Raw genomic sequence first — 27,773 nt, 5'->3', positions numbered from 1 at the left:
AACCTTTTAAAAATAATTTATTGGTCTATATGTACAAGGGGGGGGGAAAATGAAGTAGAAAACCAAATATAAGTAGAAAAGGCGAATGTACAAGAGAGTATCTTTACACTGCATTGAGGATGTCTGCTGCCCCAGAAATAAATCTCGACTCTGAGGAAACGAGCAATACTTTTAAACTGTACACGGGTGGGAGGGAGCTGCTGTCCACGTTTTACTGAGCGAGCGAACGACACTCCTCCCTCACAGAGAAGGAAACCATAAAAGAGCTGAAATATTCATTTCCGTAGGAAATTGTCTCGCATACCGTCAGCATTAGTTTTGAGCGATGATGTTTCTGATGAGAGGGCTGGGATGTGCGCGAGTGAGATTCTCCTCCCTCTGCATGAGGACTTGAACGTTCAAATCGGGGTTAAAACAGAAGGCCTCTGGACGTAAAGTCTTTGGTTCATCAAGGGTCCGTGTTCAAGTAAAGCTTGTAGTGGAGCTGTAGGCTTGTTCAGAGCGGAAGGAGGGTCGAAGTAGACGATACAGAGCCGCTCGGGCCGTCTCAACCTTTTTGTGTATAGTGACGGGCAGCTCGTAGAAGAGAAACCATTCAAGAATCTAAACAGATAAACACACCCAACTATAACTTATCATTTTGGTCTAGGATGAGAAGCGCACAGCTGGGGGGGAATGAAAGAAAAAACAAACCCAAAAGCAGTAGTAAGCATAAAAAAATAAAGCTGAGTAACATTTCAATACATTGCACAATATAATACTGACGCATTGTTTTTCTTTTAGTGCTTGTAGTTGAGCCAATGCATGACTTTGATAACTAAAGAGGAGGGAGAAGGAGTTTTGTTATCAGTCATTAAAAACAAAGCAGGAATGATCTCTCAGCTAATAATCCCAATAAATAATAGTAATGACGAGGACTAATACGATAAAAATCAATTCCACGTGATCAGAGTCACCAATCATGTCAACATGGTGTGAACACGGCCCTGCACACGCGTTCAGATTTCCACTCGGAAGCACGAGAACACGGCGATCGGCCTCCCGCTCGTCTCGCGGGTGGTCCGGACGAACTGCGAGAGGGTGAGGGTCAAAAACCACACGGCGACTTATCTATTGCACAACAATCAATCCCTCAAACTAAAACAATACTAACGCATCGCTCCTAACACTGCTGACAAGCCAACGATCCACCTGATGGCTTTTAAAAACTCACTAATGATGTGCCTTTGGCGTGATGGGAAACAAAGCCTTTTTTGAATTTATATAAAAAAAAAATTTAAAAAAAAGCATCTTGTGATTTTTTTTTTTTTTTTTTTTTTTGTTCAGCGCAGGAAGTGTTGAGAAGGATCAACACAGATCTGCTTTGCTTTGTGTGAAAACCCACACGGGGAAGGGCGAGGCAGCTGATTCTGTACTTTAGCATCACTAGGGAGGGGGTGGGCAGCGGGCGGGCGAGGTGCTGATCAGTGGTAAGAAACTAGTCTGCACTCAGAACAGTGGGATTCTACTCACAGATCATTTTCTTAGAAACCTTAAATTCAACTGTTTTAAAGAATCGCACAGAATCATCTGCTGAGGGTGTTTTTTCTTTTTTTTGGTCACAGGGTGACTGCAGAGGGATAGAAAAATAATGTCATCCTGTACACTGTTACATTATAGAAAAAAGGTATCACAAAATATTTTAAAATTATACTGAGGTATGAAAGTATGAAACACCTCTTGTGCACACAGACAGAACGGCACGCTTCACGTACTGTAGGCTCAGACGCACTTCAGCGAGTCCCGTAAAAGGTTCTCGAGCTTTTTATTTGTTCTACGTTATGCTCCGCGGTTAGCGCAAAGATCCGGACAGACCCTTCGAACTGATTCTATCGCTCTACCCAAGCTTTCGCGTGCTGCTCTACAGCTTCCAAAACAACACAAGTGGAAAACAACTGACATGAGTAACCCTCCTCTCTAATCTACCAGCACAATCTGCTGAAATGAGCTCTGTTAAAAAGGAACCGTTTGTGCTGTGATGTCTTTGTGCCTGTCGGGCTGATAGCGATCTAAAGAGTGGGTAATACTGACTGAAGTAGGAACCGACAAAGAGGCGCACAAACGCAGGCACGCACACGCTCGCTCACACAAATGAAGTCTTTTTCCAGTCAGCCAATGCTGCAGCTTTCTCCACTCCGGCCCTTGAAGGGTTCACAGGTTAAAAAGTCCAGAAGAGGCTTCAGGACAAGGTGCAGTCGTAGGTTCCCTCCTCCTCCCCCTGCTCCTCCGTTTGTTCGGGAGGACAGTCCTCAGAGGGGGGACGGGGGAAAACTCCTGCGGGTTCGAGAGAGGGCAGGGCCAGGCCCAGCGGGGTCACCACTCCTCTGCTGTCTTCTGCCCGAGGTACCGCGGCTCCTCCCAGACCTTCAGAGCCACTGAGCTTGGAGCATTGGGTGGCAGGCTGGAAGGCTTCAGGCTGCACCTGCTCCGACGTCGACTCCATCAGCCGCTGCAGCTGCGGCTGGATCAGGCTGAGGAATGGTTTGTAACCCAGGCTACGGGAAGAAGACAAAACATTTATTGTAATAAAAAAGGTAAAGAAATCTCTCTATACGAGTTGTTATATCCATCAGTAGAGTTGGATAGGTCAATCCAAATACTGATAGCATAGTTATCAATACTGGTATCGGTATCTGATTGTTACTGATCGTGACTTTTGATAATAGGATCGATAACAACGCCGGCACTGGTATCGGCTCTATACTAGTGTATTAGGACTGATGGTACTGCTGGAAGGTGTGGTTTGTATTTATTGCGTAATATCCATCCACGCATTCGCATCCGCTTATCCTTATCCCAGCTGACTGTGGGAGGAAGCTGGAGTACCGTGGCTCAGGGGGTTGGGAAGCGTATCTGTAACCGGAAGGTCGCCGGTTCGATCCCCGGGCTCTCTGCCCTGGTCGTTGTGTCCTTGGGCAAGACACTTTACCCTACCGCCTACTGGTGTTGGCTAGAGGGGCCGATGGCGCGATATGGCAGCCTCGCTTCTGTCAGTCTGCCCCAGGGCAGCTGTGGCTACAACCGTAGCTGCTTCCACCAGTGTATGAATGTGAGAGTGAATGAATAGTGGCATTGTAAAGCACTTTGGGTGCCTTGAAAAGCGCTATATAAATCCAATCCATTATTATTATTATTATTATTATCCGAGGAGAACCCACACAAACATGCAAACTCCACACTCCAATTCCTGATGGTGGAATTGAACTCAGGACCTTCTTGCTGTGAGGCAACAGTGCTAACCACTGTGCTGCCCTATTGTGTAATATAAAAAAAATTAAAAAAATCACAGTGATTTAGTGGTCATTAAAAATGTGTCACAATTTCCAAACTAAAGATGACATCTCATAAATCAGAACACACTGCTCTCCCCTACATAACGTGTTTTTATAGATTAAAAATATCGGTACCAGCACAGAACTACCCACCAGTCTGTGGAGGCCCACGCATCGACTGCTAATAATCCGTTTCGGACACTCTGCACATTTTCCGCAGGAACCTCTGGGTTGTCCAGGAAACTGATCACCTGCTTGATGACATTTGCATCCCGCAGGATCAAACCAATCACCACACACCACTCCAGGCAGCCCGCCTCCATGAACACATGGAGAAGATATCTGATAGACACACAGAAGGCGCAGCTTAAATATACGTGTTGATTTTGCATTGAATTAAACGACCATAGTTTGAATGGGGTCCCACCTGAGCTGCACCTGGGACTTGTGCGGGCCTTTGTTGGCCAGCTCCATGGAGATGTGCTCCAGCTCGGCCTGACTCAGGCTCAAAGTGGACGAGTTCTCGTCCACCATTGTCCAGTCGCCATCCACCACTGAGCTGGTCTCTGTGAGGTCTGTGGCCGAGCCGATGCTGTACTCCTCGACTAGAAAGCGCAGTGAGTGAAAGATGAAGTTCAGCTTAAGCGGATGAAAACAAAAGAAGGGAATAACTGTTAAAGTTGTATTACCTTTGTTGGTGAGCAGTGACAGGAAGGCCTCATGAGTCTGTGGTGAGTGCTGGTTCGAGTGAGCAGAAGAGGCTGTGTCCATGTCTTTGGGTCTCTGCTCAAGCCCGTCCATCCAGGTGTGGTTGTCAGGAGCTGTCGGAGGCGGTGCCGTGTCCATGTCGTTGTTCAGCAGGCTGTCTGCTGACTGTGACTTCAACAACCGTGGGCTCAGCACTGAAAACAACAACGAAAAACAGCAAGAATTACAGCGATGAAGCCAGTGATGGCATGTAAGGATTAAATTGTCAGTAGTATGCAAACTGGGGCACCATACTGGATGGCTATTCAACCATCACCTTTAAATATTTAAAGTAATAATTGATTTCTCTGTAAACCTTCCTGTTCTTCACTCACCTGTACGGCACCGTCCATTCTTCAGTGGTGAGCTGAGGTTTCCCACAGGAATGACAGGGAACGGCCAGAGGAAGTCCTTATGGAGCTTCTTCAGCGCCAATACAAAATCATCAACTCGGGCCACGCGGTTTCGCTCGCGACATAACCAGCCGATGAGTTCGAAGCCCAGCTGAGCGGAAAAGCATCCCAGATCACGAAGGCGCACCTGCTCCAGGAGGTGACGGGCATGGCGCCACAGCATCATGTCGATATACATGTTCTCTGCACACTCCACATCCCGACTGGCGGGAGGATGCAACAGAGGGAAAAGACAGGAATAGTTAGATGAGCAGAGCACATTCTGAACAAACTGCAGTACTAGTGTCCACTTTTATGCAAAATAATGTGCAGGTACCCTTTAGCAGAAGATCCAGAAGGCATACTGAAGGTCTTCTGCAGGTTGAACTTTCCTGCGGTGACCGAGTCGGCCGACTGAGACAAGCTGATGCTGCGATTTCTAAAGAACTCGAAACCTCCAGTTGAGCTGGGTTCCTGAACACAGAAACACGTTTGAAGGTTACCAGTTTAAAGTTTATAAAAAGTGCTTTTCATGGGCATGTAGTCAGAAAGAGCTGTGCAATAACACAGAATAAAACAAATAAAACAGGAAGAGACAATAAAAGATCATTAAAGGACAGTCAGTGAATTTAAGACAGAATAAAGATAAAACCGTACGAGGTTGGTGCCCTTGCTTGAAGCCAGACTGACAGTCACTGTAACATTTTCAGCTCCTCACCTGAGTAGTGGGTGTTGGGGGCGGAGTCTCCATCTCCCCTGAACCAATGGCTTTGAGGAATCTGATCATGTGCCGGCAAAGGTCCCACTTGCCCTGCTCGAGAGCCGTGTTGAAGAGAAGAGTGGCGTGCTGTCTGCTCACTGCTGGAACCTCCATATTCTTTATGGAGGAGGAGAAAAAGAGGAACGCCTGAGACTTTGAGGATCTTTTTAAGGATCTTGGAAAAATAAATTAGACTCTTTTCCAAAGATTTTCAAGGGTGAAAATGCAAATAATCTCTGCCATTATAAAGTTAACTGAAGTGGGGAATGTAGAATATGGTAATATGAGCTGTTGACTCCGCTCGTTACCTGCAGTATAATCAAATAGGAGGCCGCTGTGTCCAGATCCTGAGCCATGAGACACTCCTCAAACAGATCTTTGGGGTTTCCCACGGCTGCAAACAGGTAGTTCCACAGGGCGTACTCTGTCTTCCTGGCGCAGTGGACGATGGTCTGGAGGAACAGGGGGAACTCTGTGATGAACTTTGCAACGGTGGGAAGCAGCGGGTCGGGTATGGGCTCCCGCGACGTTGCCTCTTCTTCCAGCACTACATGAACCATCAGCTCCATGACATGGGGGAAGTAGGGGAGGGAGGCACATGACTGAGCCAGCATCAAAGCCTTGAAAGGAAACAGTAAAGAAAGGAATAAATTCTCTCATATACTAACATCGCACACACTATCAATATTTTCATACCTGAATTTCTTGGTAATTCAAACAAATTCATACAAATTTGAAAAGAAAGTTTCTCAGAGCTTTGTCATCATCATGCCCTGATCATCATCGTGATCAGTGCCTTTTGGTCTTTATTTAAAGTTTTCCTAAACAAAATTGCAAACGGAAAAAAAGTAGGGTTTAACCTTTTCATTTAAAAGTATTCCAGTATCAAATATCTCATCTTAAATTGCCTTATGTGCTCTTAAAAATGCAGTGCTGGAAGCCTCATTTCTTTTCTGGCTTCCTCTTTGGCGACAAGTATCTCAGTTTCTTCGGACTTGGATTTCGAGGTTCTTTTTGCTCAGGGTAAGAACATTACGAGGCTAATGTGATTACAGTATGGACCTGTGTTATCGCTTACAAAGAATGTAGTCAAAACTACTCCAAGCAAAGCAAAACCCTTATAAAAATAAGCAGATATGTTGAGCCAGGCTGCTCCAAGTACCTGTTCACCCAGGTTGCGAACCAGCAGCTGTCTCAGTATGTGGTGGAGGTAGATCTGTGAGGTCCTCTCTACTGTGCAGTAGGGAAACAGTGCCTCCAGTGGCTCTGAGGATCCCTGCATCCCGTCGTAGAGCACAGTCTCATTGGTTGCCCCCAGTACGAGGGCATCCTCGAACAGCACGGCCAAAGGGTAGATGTTGATGTGGAAGGGCAGCATTATGCGTCTGGAGAGGAAGGAGTGGGGTTTGCGATGGTCTCGGGGGAAAAGTGGCAGCCACACTTTCATGCCCGCTTCTCCACAGGACAACCAAAGAGCCTCCAGCAGATGGCGCTTTTTCTTGTTGGATCGACAGGTGGTCCAAACATTCTCCACACACTGGGCCAACACGACAGGGGGACAAAATGGGAGCTAGTGGGGAAAAAAAAAGCAAAGCTGTTATGAGCGGATGCCTAAAATTTAAAATTCAGTTTTAGTGGTGTGAGGTCTGATTTCTGTTTGCACGGACATCAGTATTATTAGAACATTTTGCATGCAAAGATATCAGTGTGAACTCACCAGCTTCTTGTTGACAGCAGCCGTGTCTTTCTCTCGCACTTGCGGTCCTGAACGGTCCCGCTGTAGCATGATCAACTGGCCAGCCAGATTTAACATAATGCTCTCTGCCATGCAGGCCTGACACACACACACACACACACACACACACACACACACACACACACACACACACACACACACACACGGCATTATTAAAACACCTGTAGTTACAGATCGGCGGTTGCTGTATGCTACTGTGTTCCTGCACTACCTGCTGCGGGGCTTTTAATGTGATGCCAGTCTCGGTGCGCACAGACGTGAGAGTGACAGACACCACAAGGGCTGGATGAGGGATGTAACGGGACATCGACACCTCCTGCAGCAGCTCCACACTGGCTGTCGGGTTTGGACTGGAATGATAATAATAATCAGGAGCTTAATGAAAGAAGACTAATGCACGGGAAAGAAAATAATCCAAGAATGCAAAGAAAAGAGCTGAAAACCATACAACGATTCTACATTTTCTACTGTGACAGCTTCACGTTAAAAGGATTTTTCTGTTTAACCAGTTCAAGGCCGGCAGTCATGAAGTGGTCACAGGAAAGCAACATCTCAAGAATCATTCATTATAGTTTTTTGTTTCATTTGTAAGAATAATTTTCATCATATTTGACATTTTTATAAAATTTTGTTAAGACTCGCATATAATTTCCTGAATAAGAGCCGAGCAACCTTGACTCTGACCACTGTATTCCAAACAAATTCTGAAATCCAAATAAACCGACGTATCAAATCTGTGGGAATTCTCAAGGCGTTCCAGATATATAACCTTCATGAAAAGTGATGAATGAACAGCTGAAAACAGGACCCAACAACATAAGGCCCTCCATCCATAACGGTCACTGGCACAAAAACTGATAAAACCTGCCCAGCGTAACACCAACAGATGACGTTCTTCTCCGGAAACGGTTAATTTGTGATGTAAAGACTGGATTCGTGTGTGTATAGAAGCCCACCTGTCGTTCTTCCTCTCTATACTATAAAGACAGATGGAGCAGTCGGCTCTGAAGAGTATGACCATGTCTCTGAAGACATTGAGCAGCAGAGTGTCAGAATGTAGCTTAGTAACTGAAGCAAAGGCATTGTCCAGGTTGGATGAGCGTTGATAGAGTCTCAACTACAGAGAGACCACAGACGGAGACATCAAAATTAAAGACAGGCATTAGATCAGACAAAAAAAACCAAAGGGATTTTTGACACGGTGGTATTATAGGTGGTGCTTCAGTCTCACCTGCTCCTGCTGGTCTATAAAATTGTAACAGGCCACCACCACAAAGTCATTCCACCAAGCCAGACCTCCTGTGACTGTCATGTTCTGCTCCTGCAGAAAAAAGCAACAACACATTTATCAGGTACTGTCCAACAAAAACACTTTTGTGCACAAATTCATTTTTTAAACAGACTGTTATTCTAATTTTATTTTCAACTGCATTTTTAGAGCTTTTGCATGGAATAGCTTTCTCCACGCACATACGCACAAACAATATATGGACAAAAGTACTGAAGCACCAATAAACACACTTATAGAAGCTGTCTGGATCTGGAAACCCACACTGTGAAGCTCCTGACACACAGTTTTTGTGGTGATGTTAATGTCAGAGGAGGTTTGCAGCTCTGCAGTTATTGAGTGAGCAGAGTGGCTTTTACACACTATGCGTCTAGGCAGCACTTAGCGACCCTGCTCTATGACTTCATGTGGTCTGTCACTTTGTGGTTGAGTTGCTGTGGTTCCTAAATGCTTCCGCCTTTCAGTAACACCACTTACTGTGGATATGCGCGTTGGAGGAAATGTCACAAACTGGCTTATTACATCAGTGGCATCCTATTACAGCCCCACACTGAAATTCAGTGAACTATTTAGGACGACCCATTCTCTCACAAATGCTTGTGAAGGCAGACTGCATGGCTAGGTGTGTATTCATATTCACAAAAAAAAAATGAAGTTACAAGTTATTCCTGGCACATTTGTCTTTGTTACAGTGGCAGTATTTTCAACGTGTGGACAAAATAAAAGTATCTTAGAGCTCAGATGAGGTTTTTCCGTCATTGACCACCTATTGATCGCTGCACCAAAGTCATCTATTAAAGTGTCAACATACCTGAGTGATATTCCCAAACAACTTCCATTTCCTTGTAAACAAGGAGTAGTGTGCAAAGCCTCGCCTCCCTGCTACAGCCATGCACTGGCCTGCTGTGTCTATGGCTGCAAACTTTACAAACATACACAGACGTCGGTAAGATACACCAAACACCAATTTCAAGTGTTGACACAGAAAACGAGCAACTCCATAAAACTAAAAACAGCTCTCACTGGTTTTGCTACCAGTGTGATGACATTTTTTTAAAGTTAAGTTGAGCTTGTTTATAAAGCTTTACATCATATAAAAATGAGCTTTGGAGGCCAGAGGCAACCAAGCCAAAACTTTCCACATAAAAAGAGGACTATACTTCACATTTATCTTCTTCTGCACGTAAAACAAGCTTACTTTATAAAAACTGAATGCATGCATTTATTTATCAAACATCACTGAGATCAACATTAAAGTCAAACACACACACACACACACACACACACTTACCCGTATAGGCCAGTTGCTCTCTAGGTATGTGCTGTGAATCTAGAGGACAAATAAAATTCAATTTTAAAAAAATGAAATGACAATGAGCTAAATTTTAGATTTACTGACACACACAGGCCACTCCAAGATACTCAGTTTATTTGCGTCTGTCTTTCATAATCCATAATCCAGAAATGACTGCAGTCTCTGTGCACTAACTTATTCTTGATAATGACATACAGGAAGTTTGCAGAGCAGCAGGAGGAAGCACATCCTTACCTGGACCACGTGCCAGTGCTTGTGTCCCAGTAAAGTGCTGAGTCCCTGAGAGAGAGAGGAGTCGGGGTTGGGGGGCGGGTGCAGCGGGCTGCCGTCGCGCGGGTGTAAGTGTGTGTGTGGGTGTGTGTCAGAGTTGCTATGGATCTGTGTGGGGTCACCGCAGGTCAGGTAGAGGCGGTCTTCACCGTGGAGTAACACCTGCTCCTGGTTACTCTGCAACAGCCAAGAAAGGAGCAAACCGAGCATAAATGCAGGGCATGGCGCGTGTGTGCGGTGATGCTTCCATCAGCACCGTGCATCTTCTCACCGTGCAGGGGTTGACTGTGAGGGCGCTCTTAATGAAGTGGAACTGCAGTATGCCAGCCTGCAAAGCGCTGGAGTTAGGAGGTGCAACCATCTCCACATCCTGCTCCTGCTCCTCTTGTCTTCTCCTCTCCTGTTTGTGAGGGAGCACCCATAGGTGGTAGCCTTCTGCACCCCAGCTCTAGAAAGGGGCAAAGTGCAAGATTCAGCATACAAAAAAAGTTTTCACCTCTATCACAAATAAAGACTTTTATTTTGATTTTTTCACTCTTAAAACAAATGTCTACATACCATAGAGCTGATTTTAAGGGGGTCTTTCTTGGTACCATCAGATCGATGTCTAAAGGGAGCAAACACACAAAAATCATTACAAACGAACACGCTGTATGAATGTAGCAGGGCCGCATCTGTGCCTTCACTCACATGAAGTCCTCTCCCAGAGTGCAGATGAGGTGAGCTCCGAAGACGCTCCACAGCGACAGGCCGCCGCACTCCCACGTAACCATGACAATGCTGCAGTCAGGTGACCAGCAGATTCGTTTGACAGGGCCCGTCTTGTTGTAGATGTCTGAAAAGGCAAAGAGTGCACAGAAATTACAACACTTCTGTTTTACTGTTGTATTGGACTTTTTCTATTTTATTTATGCACCAAGTTCTGTTGTGTTTTCATTTTTATACATAATGACGAGCAAAATCTGTGAATGGCATCACGTTGGGTGACATCAAAAGAGCAATACTGTTGATTCTGCACAAACACTTTGTGCTTTTCTAGATTCACTGGGATTTTAACAAACATGTAATGACAGTCGACTGAATGTGCAGAAAGGCCACTGCAGGTAAAACTGTGCCACATCTGGCTCTTGTAGATAAAAACATTTATATAAAATCAGAATGATATTACCTAATGGTAACCTAATGAGGGCTTAGTTTGTAGAATGTGATGCAACTGGGATAATATTACAGGAGCTGCTATTTAATTAAAGAGGAGGAGAATTGCATGACACACCTTGCCTCAAACTCTGCGGGAGTTTAAAGTAAGGTGTCTTTACGCTAAGCTCTTAACTACAAAGCAAGAGGAAGACACCAGCCATTTTCATTGTTTAAACAGCCATGGGTCTATAAGGCAGTTCAGCCACTAGGGTGAGCTATGGCTTTGGACCACAAATCCAACAAAAGTGATGCAGGATATCAGATACACAAAGAGAAAGACAAAAAGCTGAAGGAATGTACATTATAACCTGTAAAAGGATGCTAAGTGGAGCTAAGCTAAGATGAAAAAGGAGTAAAAAAAAGCAAGACACAAGAATTGAGGGTAAAATGAGGATACCTGGGTAGTGTTTTGGAGTGAGCTCCAGTTTGTGGGAGAGCTGCATCGACCCTGTTGTGGTGTCGATCATGTACACCAGCACCGAGCCGCTGCAATGACAACACACGCATTTCAACCAGCGTAACATGCTGTGTAAGATGAGAGGAACTGCATGAAACGTCACGGCCTAGCTACAATTCTGTGCTGTGAGCTTCCCCTAGCATGTTTGTGCATCTCTTTGCACGTTAACATGAGACAAACATACATGAAAACAATTAAAACAGCAACACAAGCTCAGCATCTGTACTGTATGTGAATGCCATTAAACACAGATGCTTAAAAACCGGATGTCTGCAGTTGCTCCCTGCCGATATTTTGCTTAAGCTTGTTTTCAAATATGTGAAGACTTTAGTAAAACATTTGTACTTTATACATTTCCAATGTTTTGAAAAATATAGTACAAAACAGTGTAGAAAATAGTGTCCGAAACATGGTGAAGGGGAAAAGGAAGCAGCATGGAGAGAAATTCCTGCCAACCTGGCGTTATTGCTCTGCGTGAGGAGTTCCTGACGAGTACACACTACTTAGCCTCAGCAAACACAAACTGACAGATTCTCACACTGGACACACACACACACCACACTGACAACAACCTCTCTGTACCACACACACACACACACATTCAACAAACACACCCAAGATCGCTTTCCAGCACTGCCCTGTAAACGATGTAGGGAGACGGCGAGAGAGGGAGACGTTTGCAGAGACATGTACCTGGCGCAGCCAAAGGCCATCAGCCTGTACTTGTTGTTGACAGCCACACAGGTGCCATCAGTCACATCCGCTGCCCAGACACCCTGCAACTGCTGGACAAACACAAGAAGCCTTCTTGAATAACAGGTAACAGTAAAATGATGCAGACGGTCAAAAAAAGAAAAGATAACAAATCTGAGAGTAAAGCACATCATCACTCGATTGGTCACAATTTGTATCTGACATTTATGTCTTGATGTTAAAAATCAACACCCACTGTCTATTTTCCAGCCAAAATATTAACTGTAAACTGAGATGCAAGAAAATGTTTTTCCTGATGGTCATTTCGGTCTTCACCGTGCCAAGAACACTAAAAGCCGCAAGCTCTGTAACTGAGTCATTACCGCAATATTATTAATAACATTTTGTTCTGGCTTTGTGTGTACTTGAACATGTTGCATTATTAGTGTGCATAATTGCTCTCTGGAAGTACTGCTGTGCATCTCCTGCATGGTGAAAAAGCAAGTATATCGGAGTTTCTGACAGTAAATCAGGAAGGGACCAATTCCTGCCACTATTAAAAATGTATATCTTGGAAAATAAATAAATAAATAACTAAAATGATAAAAAATAAATGGTATTCAAAACTTTCCACACAAACAAATTAGGTCCATAATCAGACACTTTTTGTGGCTTTGCCTCTGTACATCACCACCACAATCAATATGTGATTAAAGTGCAGATTTTAAGCTTTAATTCAAAGAGTTTCACAGAAATTTTGCATTTGTTCAAAATTAGTGAAAAGCAGTTTTTAAACCAGGTTCTTATTCAAAACAAAGCAGACAAAGGAGAGAAGAGTGTGAGATGGTGATCCATCAGCTCACATCATTTTAAATGTGGTGGCTACAGTGTTACAGCATGTATGGGAGCCAGTGGAGCGGGCTCACTATTTATTGATGATGTAACGGTTTATAGAAGTAGCAGGAAGAACTCTGAAGTGTACATGGCTATACTCTCTGCTCAGATTCAGCCAAATGCTGCAAAACAGACAAAGCTTCACAGTGCACATGGATAATGACCCAAAGAATATTGTAAAAGTTAAGGCAAAGAAATGGGATATTCTTCAATGGCCAAGTCTGTCACCTGATCTCACTCGAGTATAGCAGCTTTTCAGTTACTGAAGATAAAACTGAACGCAGGGAGCTTCACAAACACCTGAAGGTGACTGCAGAAAAGGCCAAGCAGAGCATCTCCAGGGAGCAAACAACACTTTCTATGTCCATGTTTTCGAGACTTTAGGCAGTCATTGACTGAAAATGATTTTCATCCAAGTAATAACACAACCTCTATTTAAAATTACGCTAGTTTGTCCAATAAACTCGAATGTGTAAATGTGTATAAAAAATGGCCATAATTGCTAAATAGTCAATATAAAGGTTTCGTAAAACCCTTTGAATTGAAGCTGAAAGTGTGCACTTCAATCACATAGTGACTGTCTGAAAAGCTACAGAAGCAAAACTACAAAAAAAAAAAAAAGAAGAAGAAGAAATTCTGAACTTTATACCCTGAAACAAGCTGTTCTAGTCTACTAAAAGCCAACCAGAGCACTCAATTGATTTGCAGAATAAAAAGCATGGTTATCTTCACGAAACAGAGAAATCATTATGCTGTTAGTGATTTGGCTGCATGAAATAGGGCTTATAGTGTTCCTATCATCGTGGTGTCAGGTGTCCTGTAATAATAAATTGGCCATTTAATGCCATAACAACAGCAGTTTTCACACATGCACTGCAGCCTTGAGCATTTCTGAGTGGAACGCTATGTGAGAAAGCAAAGGTCTGACTCTGTCGTCTTGGACATTTAATGGCCCTTACGCTGCCAGCTCCCTACTATAAGGTCTGTGTAATGTGATTTTGCCCATGTGAAAATAGAGCAGGTAATTATTCAAGAATTCACTGCGGACGGCTGGATGGCATGTGGCCGGCCTGCAGCACCCTCGCTTAAACCAAACATAGTTTGAGCAGTGAGAACAGATCTGACACAAACCGCCTCCTGCTGTGTACTGCACATAAACAAAGGGCCAACTGCGCACAATGTCTCGACTACGATTATTACGCCGTTGTGGAAAATGACTAATTCAACTGTTTTGACCGTCTGTGTGCTTTAACGTGACCAGTGCGTGTCTGTGAGCATCCTTACGTCTGCAGTGATGGTGTTGCTCAGTGGGGTGATAAAGCCCAGGCGTCCGTCACTCAGTACGACAGCAAAGCCATCCAGGGTCACACAGTACTCCATACAGTGGATATGAACCCCCTCCAGGTCCAGAGAAGGGCCACCTAAATACACAGGGAGGGAGAACTTCTTTTATAAGATAACATTTTCCCGGCTGAAAAGCTACTGTAGGCTGATTTTGTTTTAATGTTACTCTGTTGTATTTGAGCAGAGTGCATTGATCTTTTAACCTCGAGCAGACTGCAGGTCCAATGAGAAGGGGATTGTAGTAAGGCAGATGGCCTTGCGTCCATTGCTGCCGAGCCCATCCCAATGCAGCACATGGAGATAACCGTCTGCGGTACACACCAGCAAATCCTCCTGGAGGGACTGCAGGCTAGTGGGAAGAAGTTTTTTAAAAAAGTAAATATTAATCAAAGGAACAGGGGGAAAAAAAAGAAGTTAGTAAAAGAAAGCGGGGGGAGCTAGGTAGGCAGGGTAGAAACAACATAACAAGACAGAAAACAGTGGGCTATTCATCATCCAGCTGTGCCCCGTGTGAAGACTGAAAGTTTTACTGGGCAGCTGTGATGAGGCCATGTAGCTGCTAGTGCCAAGTCTCCCTATCTTTTAACACACAAGAGAACAAACAACAGTGTGTTTGTGTGGGTAAAGTACTTCATTGTATCCTAAAAATAAAAAAAAATAAAAAAGGGGTAAGAGGTTTAACACAGAGGAAGGCACGACGACAACAGCCGAGAGTGAGCAAGTGGAAAAATGAAGGGAAGCAAAGGCTTTAAGCACAGTGGACTGACACTGTGGAGGAGGCAACGTCTTTTACTGCAGCTTCACGCAGCAGGAGACACCCACTCATCTCCTGCACAATCAAGCTGTGCCTGTGAAATGCCAACAGAGCGCTCTAATTCAGATGACTACCCCGTAATCTCTGTCGAGCACAGACAGCGGAGGAGAAATGGCAGATGAACACGGAACAATACAAACAAAAACAAAAAGGCGGACAAAACGAAACAGTAAAAGTTCTTGTCACTCATTAAACGTCAAACACGTCAAGCTCCAGGACATGTGGGTTATAGCTGGAACAAAGACAGAAACTAAAACAACACAAAACTCAAACCACCATAGAGCAGAAAGCAATTGTATTAGACTGGCTCCATCGTTCTAGTGCCTCCCCTCACTTTGCGTGTCCAGGGAGCTACACTAACTATACATTTTGGAAAATAGTCTTGAGCAATATTTCTCTGCGATTTCTGAAGATCAAAGTTCTTCTTTTTACATTGGCTGCTTTTTCACTCATTTTCAGTCCACTCCTTACCTGATCAGTTTTACAGGAATGTTTCTTTATTTGTTGTTGTTCATTAAGCCGCTCAACACTGACCTATCTATCATTTAAGCATAAATGGCCTCTAACTGAAAGGATAAACCAGTGTTGTTTCTCCACAAACAACTGAGCAAAGAACTCATTTTCGATTTTAACACGTTGACATGCATAAAATCTCATTTTTCCACCAACAAGAGAATTTGCAAGCGCCATTAACCGCAAAGTTGGCATATCTTGAAGTGGTTTGCAGAACGTGCCCTTTGGTTGGTCCATCTACTGTTCACTGAAGCCTCATTGGAAATGGGTGGTTACCAGGAAAACATTCTTAAGGAAGAGAAACAGGAAGAAAGGCTGAAGTATGCCAAGTTACACAAGAACTGGACATGAACTGAAAATGAATGGCACCAGGTCTTTTTTGGGTGATTAATCCTAATTTGAAATTTTTTGGTTCAGATCATCACCAATATTTACAGATGAGGTCAGGAGAGAGTGCATCTACAGTCATGGTTTGGGGCTGCATTTCAGTCAGTGCTGTTGGAGATTTAGTCTAAATTGATAGAAGAATAAAAATACCATCAGATATTGATCCACCATGCAATTGCCATCTGGAATGCTTCTGATTAGCAACTGTTCATATGTAAAAACATACTTAAATGGAAAAAACAAACAAAAAAAAAAAACACACTGTGGATCATTCTAAGTCATAGGTCGGCCTCCCCAGAGCCCAGACCTTAAGATTACTGAAGTAGTGTCAGGTCATCTTGACAGAGAACAGAACAAAAAGGCAGCCAACATCCAACGAAGAGATTTGAATGTCCTTCAAGAAGCCTGGAGAACTATTCCTGAAGACAACTTAAAGAAATTACAAGAAAGCTTGACTAAGAGAGTTCAGACTACGTTGAAGAATAAAGGAGGTCACACCAAATACTGACATACAGTCTGAGGAGAAACACCAAATACTGACATACAGTCTGAGGAGAACTCTACAAACCACATTTTTGTACTTGTTTTAAACAATCACAGCACCCATTTCCCCCAAGAGTTTTGCCCAGTACTCTAAACGTGCTGGCCATTTCATTAATATATACTAAAAGCTTTTACAGTAACATTGATGAAATCATGTGCTTTGGTCACTGAACTTTCACTGTATAGTGTAAATTCAGTCACACTTTTTAATCAATTAATTTGTTGATTGTTTTCTTAATTTATTCATTGCATCACAAAGTCCTGATGATTTATTGATTAGACTTTAACATTTTAAACGTGAAAGATTTACATTTGTTTTTCTACAAATATAGTGAGGTCATTAGGTAATTGTCCCTGTTATTCGAGGCTAACACAGAGTACAATGACTGGAAATGGATCCGTCTTCACACTGATATAAACATGTAAAAAATAAAAAAAATTTACAAGCCCTATTTGCCTAATTTTTACAAATGAGTTTGAGCCATTTAAATGAACTTCAGGTTGTCTGACATAATTAAAGACCTAATTAATGGAATAAAAACAGTTCACACTCGTTAAAATGCAACAGGCAAAACAGAAACGTTACATCTGGAGAGAAAGCACAGTCAACAAACCTATAATGGAAAAAACAAACCAAAAAAGCTAATGATGGATTCTCATCAGACAATTTGCATCTTTAAAACACCCTGTGATGATCTGAATACAAACTATCCAGAAAACAAGAGTCTGATTTGAATTAATTATGTCTTCTTTGCTTTAATCAGTTAGCTCATCTGTCACTCACTCCTCCCTCTCATTCATTTTTGCCAATTCATGCATTTCCTCTCTGTGGGCCTCTGCCGTTAAAAATCCACATCAGAGGACTTTAGCTTCTCTTTGCACCTGAGCTGTCTCTCACTGCCAACACTGTCTTTCCATCAGAGGAAGAGATGTTTTCGAGCCATTACCGTGAGCCAAATGGCTGACAAAGAGCTACATTTGTTAAAAAAATGTTTTAATCTTTAAATAGCTGCTGATAAACTACCTGAGAAGCATTTGTGCACAGCTTAAATCTTTAAAATGTTTCAAATCCAACACTATAGTTAGCGCTCACACAGAACAACAGTGATTCTGATTCTGTTGTGCAGGTTTTATGGAAGCTATCCTGCCTGTGTTTAATTTACGACATTTTAAATCACTGTTTTGAAAGTAACAAGAACATTTATACCCAGGTAAATATTTGTAGGTTCAAGAAAGAGTTATTTACATGGAAACATAAACAGATAATGATGAAGCTAAGCTCAAGGGGTGGCCATAAACATTGTTGAGAGTTTACAGTGAGTGCTTGAATGGAGACAGAGTGTGAGTAAACCTTGAGTGTGTGTGTTTGTGCAGGAGAATTTGCCTGTGTAAATGTGAGCTTGATGACACATCAAAGACCGAGAGGGAGTGAGCTGATGCCTGTGTGAGGCTGAGGCAGACAGGTAGAAACAACAGAAAGAAAGTATGTATGAGAGAGCACCTACCTGGTGATGGGGGCCTCCAGATCCACAGGCTTCTTCATCTCCAGAGAGAGAGCGGGTGCACATTGCTCCTCCTTAAAACCAGGGGTCACCTTCACACGAGGGCTTCCTCTGTGCAACCACATCATTCCAAACACACATTTTACTCCCAGTTACGTGAAAGTAAACCCAGTGAAATGCTAAAATTGCAAAGTCACAGAGCTGACAATGAACACTGAATATGTCCTAACTTGCTCAAACGCTGCTGGTGTGCTCTAAAGGAATGTGAAGTACACGCTTTGAGCCGCATTTCAATCAAACAAATGCTTTATATGGTGAACAAACATGGGAGAATTAGCAAGAGAAGAGAGCAAACATCCCTAAGCAGACGGAAAAGTATTCACTTTGCTAAACTTCATGGATATTTTATTGTGTTCTAGATTTTGAATGTTTAAATTATCTTACGGTCCTATTAATCAACACTTCATGGCAAAAAAAGAAAGAAAAAGGAAAACGTGTTTTTTTTTCAGTTATAAAAAGCTAAATGCTGCAAAAAAGAAATAAATGAAAAATCTGAATGTGCTCTGAATATTTCTAATCCTCCGAGGATCAGCTATGGAGGTAATGGAGAAACTGCAGCTATAATTTCACCGCCTGCTCTAATGACGCAAATGCAATCATGAGCAAACAGAGTGTTTACTAGTAAACTGCACCTGTATACCTGCTACTGCTTTCCTCCCCCCACACATGTTGATAGTCATAATGATACCACACCCATAACATTACATAACCACCTTTCACTGTCAAAGTCTGCATCACAGACACAGTAAAAGATTAAACTGGCAACTGCAGTTGCCAGAGTGAATAAGTTAAGAGTTTTACTTCAAGGCAGCGTTTCCTGTTCTCTCTCTTATGGTTGACTGTATATGTAGACACAGGTGATGGAGACACAGCAGTTTAGCGAGGCAAACATCACTGACAGAAGAGGTAACCAGTGCAATCTGGGCCCTGTTCAACTAATCACTGCATATGTATATAAAGGATGAAAGTACCGACTGTAAAATCAAGAGAAAGGTTAGTGTCCTCCTGGTAAACACCAGCTTACACAGTGTATTTCTCAACCAGTTGCAGAGTGGTTGCAGGAGGGTACTTGCTGGTCACACAGAGGTACAGTGGGGCAAAAAAGTATTTAGTCAGCCACCGATTGTGCACGTTCCCCCACTTAAAATGATGACAGAGGTCAGTAATTTGCACCAGAGGTACACTTCAACTGTGAGAGACAGAATGTGAAAAAAAAATCCATGAATCCACATGGTAGGATTTGTAAAGAATTTATTCGTAAATTAGGGTGGAAAATAAGTATTTGGTCACCTCAAACAAGGAAAATCTCTGGCTCTCACAGACCTGTAACGTCTTCTGTAAGAAGCTTTTCTGTCCCCCACTCGTTACCTGTATGAATGGCACCAGTTTGAACTCATCATCTGTATAAAAGACACCTGTCCACAGCCTCAAACAGTCAGACTCCAAACTCCGCCATGGCCAAGACCAAAGAGCTTTCGAAGGACACCAGGAAAAGTATTGTAGACCTGCACCAGACTGGGAAGAGTGAATCTACAATAGGCAAGCAGCTTGGTGTGAAAAAATCAACTGTGGGAGCAATCATCAGAAAATGGAAGACATACAAGACCACTGATAATCTCCCTCGATCTGGGGCTCCACGCAAGATCTCATCCCGTGGGGTCAAAATGATCATGAGAACGGTGAGCAAAGATCCCAGAACCACACGGGGGGACCTGGTGAATGACCTGCAGAGAGCTGGGACCAAAGTAACAAAGGTCACCATCAGTAACACACTACAACGGCAGGGAATCAAATCCCGCAGTGCCAGACGTGTTCCGCTGCTGAAGCCAGTGCATGTCCAGGCCCGTCTGAAGTTTGCCAGAGAGCACATGGATGATACAGCAGAGGATTGGGAGAATGTCATGTGGTCAGATGAAACCAAAGTAGAACTTTTTGGTATAAACTCAACTCGTCGTGTTTGGAGGAAGAAGAATACTGAGTTGCATCCCAAGAACACCATACCTACTGTGAAGCATGGGGGTGGAAACATCATGCTATGGGGCTGTTTTTCTGCCAAGGGGACAGGACGACTGATCCGTGTTAAGGACAGAATGAATGGGGCCATGTATCGTGAGATTTTGAGCCAAAACCTCCTTCCATCAGTGAGAACTTTGAAGATGAAACGAGGCTGGGTCTTCCAACATGACAATGATCCAAAACACACCGCCTGGGCAACAAAGGAGTGGCTCCGTAAGAAGCATTTGAAAGTCCTGGAGTGGCCTAGCCAGTCTCCAGACCTCAACCCCATAGAAAATCTGTGGCGGGAGTTGAAAGTCCGTGTTGCTCGGCGACAGCCCCAAAACATCACTGCTCTCGAGAAGATCTGCATGGAGGAATGGGCCAAAATACCAGCTACTGTGTGTGCAAACCTGGTAAAGACCTATAGTAAACGTTTGACCTCTGTTATTGCCAACAAAGGTTATGTTACAAAGTATTGAGTTGTATTTTTGTTATTGACCAAATACTTATTTTCCACCCTGATTTACGAATAAATTCTTTACAAATCCTACCATGTGGATTCATGGATTTTTTTTTCACATTCTGTCTCTCACAGTTGAAGTGTACCTCTGGTGCAAATTACTGACCTCTGTCATCATTTTAGGTGGGGGAACTTGCACAATCGGTGGCTGACTAAATACTTTTTTGCCCCACTGTATATGATGATGTACTGATAATGTCCTTGTGACTGATTTGGTAGCGCCTAGTTTGCATGGAAGACACTGACATGCCTTAAAAAAAACAAACAAAAAAACCCACTCCAACGACTTGCTAAACAAAAGTGAAACTGTGAAGAAACCTGAAACACAAACTGTTTGCCTTTAAACTCACAGCTGTGGCCTTTATAACATGATGCTTGAAGCAGCAAGGTACAGCTTTTTCATTGAAGCAGAGGCTCTCCGATTGTAGTTTTTACCTGGTACAAGGTACTACCACCTAATTGAAACCCCACAAAAATGAGTCGCAAAAGCAATTACAAGGAGATTTTTTGTGATCTTTGTTACAGATTTCACTCAGCAGCAGGCAGCAACCACTTGCCAACAGCGAATCAGGGAATACAGATTTGGTTAGTGACCAGTCTCTAAGGCCTGTGTGGCTCATACTTCTGTTACTGCAAACCTGTTATGAAGAGTGAGGGGTGGATCTGCCTAAAACACCTAGCACAGTTGTGCAGATGGTCATTTGTGTTTCTCATGAGTGTCTTTTGATCTCAATTTTTTCCCCGGCTTCTATTTGTTGTGAGCGTTGCTGTTGTTCCCTTTTCTTTTCTGTGTCAACAGACTGTAGACAAGCCCACAAAATTCCCACCGTTCCTCTTTCTGTGTACCCAAAGACACAAATGGAGTGATGCTGCTTAAACCGCAGCAAAATGTCAATCACAAGGTAGGCTCGTCTTCAAGCACGCACTGTTTATAACCCTCTTTGATACTAATGGGGATCTTAAACACATTTATCAAACAATGGTTCGATAGCTCTTTAAAAGTAGTCTGAATGTGTGGCGCACTCACTTTGGATAGACAGGCTCATAGAGGTACTTGTCATCCCCTCCACCAAGCACATCAAACAAAAGGATGTAGCCTTTGGCAGTCTGAAAACAGAGAGGGGGGGAAAAGTCATTAAAACATCATAAACGTAACTGTTGACAGGAAAAATGAGGAAAAGGTGCGAGACAATAAGATGAGTGCCTTTTCAGACAACAACAGAAACTATAACAGATTAAGTCTGAAGCCCTTGTCAGTGACAGGTTTCTAATTTAGCACAGATAAAGTCTGACTAAGTAGCCTTTTTGCACATTTCTGTGAGTATATATGGACTTTACACAGTTTCTGCTCGTAATGTCTCACCATAATTTGGCTACAGTAAGAATCGAGCACTGTTGTTGTTGTTGTTGTTGTTACAGTGAAACTGTTTCCATAGCTGGGCGCTCCTTTTCATGTGCCATCAGATCATGTCAATTAATAAAGAACACTTTATGAAGACTAGATAATGGAAGGAACAGAGAAAGAAAAGCCCACATCACAGCAGGAGGGTGGAGGAGGAAGCAAGGAAGGGAGGAAGCTTAAAATCACAGAACGGAAAACACTGAAGCTGCAGGTCTGGAACAACAGGTCTGCAATGACAATCACTGCAGAAGTGGATAATTGTGATAAGTTTAAAGGCCTTTTATAATTAATGTTATTATGTTTTTATAATCATAGTGGTTATCTTAAGAAAAATGACGCAACTAGACCATCTGATGTGGTGTTCGGCTACAAGTATTACCTACACAAACATGCTAGAAAAAAAATTTTTTGATCAGGTTTTTCGGGTATTTAATTAATGCCCAAGTTGTTTTCCATATCTATATTTGTAACACCATCACAGACACAATAGAACAATAAACATCCAACTGCACACATCTGTGCCGCGACCCTTCATGGCACAAGCTTGAACCGTCTCAACTGTTGAGACAGTTCAAAGTTATATAGGCTAAGAAAAAACTGACAATCACAATTTTGTTAGCATTTCAAAACAGCCCATTTACACCGAAAGCTCTGTACAGCATTTTCTTGTACTTTTTCCACAACACACACGCAAAGAGCTCTGTAGGAAACGGCTGAAACTGAGAGCTTGTGGAATGAAACATGACACGAAACCTGATCTTGACTCCAGTGTCTGCGTTAATGATCCAAGGTTTGCATATAAAGACTGCTGCGGTGCTCGAATATGACCAAACTAAACTCAAATTCTTCTGCTTATGGTCTCCTGAGCTGAGCTCCAGTGTAGGGCAGTATTTTGCTCTGACTATGGCAGTAACCCTTTACGGTTTTACTAGTGTGGTGACAGTGCTGTTACTACAGCTTTAAGAAAAGCCAAGAGGAAGAAGAAAAGGTAATTTCCAGAAACCGACAAAGAGAGCCAGACTGAGGCCTGTTAAAGCCATCAGCAGCCTTGGATCTTGAAAATCTTAGTGATGGGTAAAAATAAGAAAAACTGCAAACCAACAGCACTGCAAAATGCATTAACTCTAAAAAAAGATCAGAATACAGTAACAAAAAAGGTCTGCTTCATACGCTCACTTCTCAAGACTCGCTCACAGAGACCTGAATGTGAAAACTAGAGATTTAAAGTATCATTTACAGGGTTCATTAATTAATGGATAACGTTAAAACCAGAATGTTTCATAGCTTATAACCCATAAAACAACAAATCTGACTTTGACATCAAGCACAGTTTGTGTGCAGACCTGATTAGGTAATCACGGTATGCAAGTTTGATTAATTCTAGAGGATTACCAGCTATTCCTGTGAACTTACTGTGGCATAAGCTCGCCAGTCCTGTGCCTGGATGAGTTAAAAACAGATCCCCTGGCGATGGGATTACAGCAGCCTCATCACAGGTATTTTCTTGACCTTCCTACTTCTGCAGTACTATATTCACTACTTCTTGAGCTGATAATCTGCAAGTCTTCCAACAAGTCCTTCATTTTGATCTCAACTACACAGCTGTAAAGATTCATCTTGCACAGTGGGGATGCTACCACACGGAGAATCCAGACACACAAAACACCTGCCAACGTACTCAAAACCACCACTGTGGTAGTTACCCGTAAAACAGATGTTTCTCACGGCACCACATTTACCCTTGAAGACTGATTAAGGAATGAAGTGATGCTGCATTAAACATAACCTTCATAGATTACATTTTCATGTCTAAACAGTATGAGATAATCATCACTAATAAAAGTAAAAAGGCTGCACATGTGCACATGAAATCACCACACAAAGATGTTTACTTGAATCACAAAATACTCTACAAAAATGTAATGAATTGCTGAATCACCTGCACTTCATTTCCCCTCTATCATCATGATCTTCCCTTTAAGAGTGTATCAAGAGTCTAATTTACTGTGTAAGTGAATTAAAGAGGGATGAGTGGGCTTGGAGAATTCTCTGTTAGTCTGCTGAGGAAAATCATTGTGCATTCAGGCTACAGAGACAAAACAGCCTCTTCATCATTTTCATTTTAGCACTATATATAGTTTAGATGAACAGTAGTCTCATCACAATGACCTAGTTAGTTATAATAGCCTCACATGCTTGTGTGATCCACATACAAATACAAGCATTTACAGAGTTCACCCTCCAGCAAAGGATGCACAATTCTTCACATCTACTATTGTAACAGCAGAAAATGTTTGGAATTTGTTAAACCGCTTGAGTTTTCAGACTTGTGGCAAAGCCTTCTGTTAAAGACTATAATTTTATCATCGAGAGCCATAAATTTAAATATAGTTATGTGGCTCAGTTACAAAAACCTTCTGCAGCATTGGGGAAGGCGCAAATCAAGCAGGAATAGAAACGGACAGTGTGGAGGGCAATGAGAAATATGGCACACAGCCAGTTATAACATGGAGTAAACAAACAAGGCTTTCTCCCCCCGAGGAAATTTATAAAAATGGAAATGCGAGGGACACTAGCATGTGAACTGCAGGGAATCTCGCTGAAATATCAAAGATGGGAGGGAAGCTGCAGAAGCAGAAAAACTTGGCAACTCATGATGAACTTCAGTAGTGTCCCCCACTCTTATCATCTCCTCCCTTTAACCTGTAGTTTTGATCACACTAACACATAAAAGCGCTCAGACATCCATTCATCCATTCATGGGCCTTTGATTAGCTTTATTTCAACCTGTCCTATCTGATAAGTGAGCGCTCGTGATGAAAGCAATTGCAGACGAAGGCCTCAATTGGGATGCATCCCGTGTTTCTAGGACTCTTGGTGGGTTCACACATGCACATATAACAGTACAGGAAGAGGCAGGATGCCAGTCATTCTCAGCTGAAACCCAATAAACAAGCAGGCACTGCAATTCAAAGGCAGTCAGTGACCCAGGGCAGGGGAAGTTGCAAGTCACTTTTGTTTTTTCCATCTATGCCGTCTCACTAATAGCAGTCACAAACTCAAGCTGCAGCATTTATGGACAACAGTGAGGCCCTGAAATGTTTTTAAACAGGCCTGTAAAACAGGATGCATCTAAAGAAACCTCAGAGTAACATGTTTGGTATCCTATTGTGCTCATGTTGTGATCAGTAGAGTCTTATGAAAAAGTGAATCACATGAGAGAAATCTATCATTTATTATCAAATGACTTCAGTGCACTGGTGTGTTGCTTTCACTTTTGTCACTTAAATCGTCCTCTTCTTCAGCTTGATAGCACAAGCTGTGACTTAGCATTGTATTTAAAAAAGACAAGAAAAAGAGGAAGATCAGAAAGGACAGACTAAAGGACAAAAAAGTCAAATAAAGAGAGGAAGAAGCCCACTCAAACACTGAAATGAAAAGTGGGAAATAGCTGACTGCTAAGTGCTCCAGTTCAGTGTTGCAAGCGGAACGAAAGACTTTGAAAGTTGTTGCTGCAAAAGTAACAAGTCAGCAGAAAGAGTGTACACAGAAAGCACGATGAGCTGCTCTTCTGCATGTCTGAACAGGCTCCACAAGTACACAGGAACATAAACTCGAGGGAACACCGCAGTGTTAAGTGCATTATAACAAAAAAAGAGAAGAAAAAAAAATGGATGCAAACTATTACGATCTGCAAATATTAGATACCTTTCAGTTTGGATTACAAACAAGTATAAATAATGCAATAGCAGAGCACAGATGTGTAAAGTTGATCTACAGCTCTTGCGTGTTAAGTCTTACCGAGTGTGGTTTCAAGGTACACACAGATGTTAACAGTCCTAAATGAACCATGGCAAGTCTAGCTATCTGAACGGCAATCAGTGTGCTGCTCTTGATGAACAACTACAAGACTGGTGACGATAACAGACCTAAATCGCCATTATTTTCGTGGCAGATAAGGAAATATGTGCGGTAGGTAAATCTTGTGTATCTCTGAGTTTAACACTCAGAAGAGTAGAAGTGCCAGGTGAACGGAGGCAAAATGGGCGCTGTTTAAATGTGGAAATTCATATTGATTTAATCATTAGCATCGTAAACAGTAAGCACATTTCTTTTTTAATAAACCATTGGAAATAAATCAAAATGCAACATTTCTTTGTGATCAAGGAGTGGCCACAACAAAAAGCAAAATCTGATACAACCTGCAGTCTCAGAACAAAACATGAAGTGGCTGGAAAAACCAAAAACCAAAAAAAAAAAACCTGTCCATTTCTTTCTGTCACATTTTGTTTTGAGAGTTTTTTGTGTCAGTGAACACTGACAGCTTGAAAGGAATGCATTTCAATAGGAAGTAGATTTCATGTCAGGAGCAGGTATTTTGTCCAGAGAAAGCGGGTAGGTGTCACCATGGCAACCCAGAAAATAAAGCTTTAAAAGAAGTGGAACCTGATCTTTTTTTTCTAAGCTAAATACTGGCGTGTTTTAGAGTGATACGAACGAACGTCTGTGACGTGCATCACTCAAACCTGGGTCTTCGTGAGTGGTGGCAAAACGATTTGCTCCACCTCCACCCTCCAAATGCCTTTTAAAAGTGGAAAGCATTTCATGTCTATGGACATGAATTTGTACATATAAAAAGAGACAGATGAAAAGTCATGTTCAAGGACACAAATATAAGACTGGAAATTTGTTATGCGGAACATGAATCACTAGATTAAATGTTGTGGCAATTTCATAAACTGTCGTGAGACTGGGTTGTTACAGCAAAGAGAGCTCTCTGGTACTGGTATGATACTAAATTTTATAATCTGGTTTTTACTTAAAGAAATATGAAGATTTATTGTCTCAGAAAATTAAGATATGTTTAACAGTAGTGAGTTACTAAGGTCATACACAGGGTGCATTTCTCTAAGTCTAGACTTTCTGAATTGTATCCAGAAGTGGAAAATAAATGCGATAAATGCCATCGTTCTCCTTGTCACCTTAGCCACATGTTTTTTCTGTGTCCTGAGCTACAAGGTTTCTGGACAGGGTATTTTGCTATTATGTCAACTGTTCTTGGGGTAGCTCTTCATCCTTGTCCTCTGATTGCTGTATTTGGGATTCCTGTTCGCTCACTTACACTTTATTCCACACAAAAGGATATTATAGCTTTCACATCCCTATTAGCGAGACGTCTAATATTGTTGCATTGGAAGTCTGTTCAGTATCCTACTATTTCCCGGTGGCTTAAAGATGTCATGTTTTTTTTTTTAAAACTTGAAAAATTAAATATACGTTGAGAGGTTGCACAGCCAAATTTTTTCACAAGTGGCAACCCTTTATCTCTTATTTTGCTAGTCTAGAGGAATTGCCTGTTTAAATGCACTTCTGTTACTGTTATATTCCTCTCACATGTTTGATGGCTGTGTTTTAGAATGCGTTGTTTTATATAAGTTTATTTACTTAGGAAAATGAAGAAGGGTTGATTGTATTTCGGTAACCGCAAGTACTGTTGTTTTCTTTTTTCAATAAAAATATTTTCAAAAAAACAGTAGTGAGTTACATCAACTTATTATGGATGTCTAAAGAAGCTAAAATCACATAATCTTAATTCACACTGCTAAAAAA

The 27,773-nt window shown here is 42.3% G+C and overlaps 1 protein-coding gene across 4 annotated transcripts in view; it reads right to left on the bottom strand.

The window, feature by feature from the left end:
• Positions 1–27,773, bottom strand: part of ric1 (RIC1 homolog, RAB6A GEF complex partner 1) — a 45,310-nt gene continuing 17,537 nt past the window's right edge. The window contains exons 3-27 of one of the 4 annotated variants that reach the window (XM_082540996.1): positions 21,789–21,868; positions 18,187–18,294; positions 14,628–14,773; positions 14,365–14,501; positions 12,187–12,278; positions 11,434–11,522; positions 10,530–10,674; positions 10,398–10,446; positions 10,111–10,287; positions 9,804–10,016; positions 9,546–9,584; positions 9,066–9,176; positions 8,198–8,287; positions 7,923–8,083; positions 7,178–7,316; positions 6,928–7,044; positions 6,373–6,780; positions 5,519–5,830; positions 5,169–5,327; positions 4,788–4,924; positions 4,394–4,674; positions 4,001–4,213; positions 3,739–3,916; positions 3,465–3,653; positions 1–2,534 (exon numbers count right to left, since the gene is read on the bottom strand). In XM_082540996.1, coding sequence (XP_082397122.1) covers positions 2,219–2,534; positions 3,465–3,653; positions 3,739–3,916; positions 4,001–4,213; positions 4,394–4,674; positions 4,788–4,924; positions 5,169–5,327; positions 5,519–5,830; positions 6,373–6,780; positions 6,928–7,044; positions 7,178–7,316; positions 7,923–8,083; positions 8,198–8,287; positions 9,066–9,176; positions 9,546–9,584; positions 9,804–10,016; positions 10,111–10,287; positions 10,398–10,446; positions 10,530–10,674; positions 11,434–11,522; positions 12,187–12,278; positions 14,365–14,501; positions 14,628–14,773; positions 18,187–18,294; positions 21,789–21,868 — 4,086 coding nt within the window. In that variant the 3' untranslated portion in view covers positions 1–2,218. Of the gene's footprint in view, positions 2,535–3,464; positions 3,654–3,738; positions 4,214–4,393; positions 4,675–4,787; positions 4,925–5,168; positions 5,328–5,518; positions 5,831–6,372; positions 6,781–6,927; positions 7,045–7,177; positions 7,317–7,922; positions 8,084–8,197; positions 8,288–9,065; positions 9,177–9,545; positions 9,585–9,803; positions 10,017–10,110; positions 10,288–10,397; positions 10,447–10,529; positions 10,675–11,433; positions 11,523–12,186; positions 12,279–14,364; positions 14,502–14,627; positions 14,774–18,186; positions 18,295–21,788; positions 21,869–27,773 lie in introns of all 4 variants that reach the window. The other 3 variants (XM_082540997.1, XM_082540994.1, XM_082540995.1) reach the window with 3 other exon arrangements.

This window comes from Aulonocara stuartgranti (genome assembly GCF_965226115.1).
Source record: "Aulonocara stuartgranti genome assembly, chromosome: 7".
Taxonomy (NCBI): domain Eukaryota; kingdom Metazoa; phylum Chordata; class Actinopteri; order Cichliformes; family Cichlidae; genus Aulonocara; species Aulonocara stuartgranti.
The sequence above is the reverse complement of the archived record's forward strand: the minus strand, read 5'-3'. Positions and strand labels throughout refer to the sequence as shown.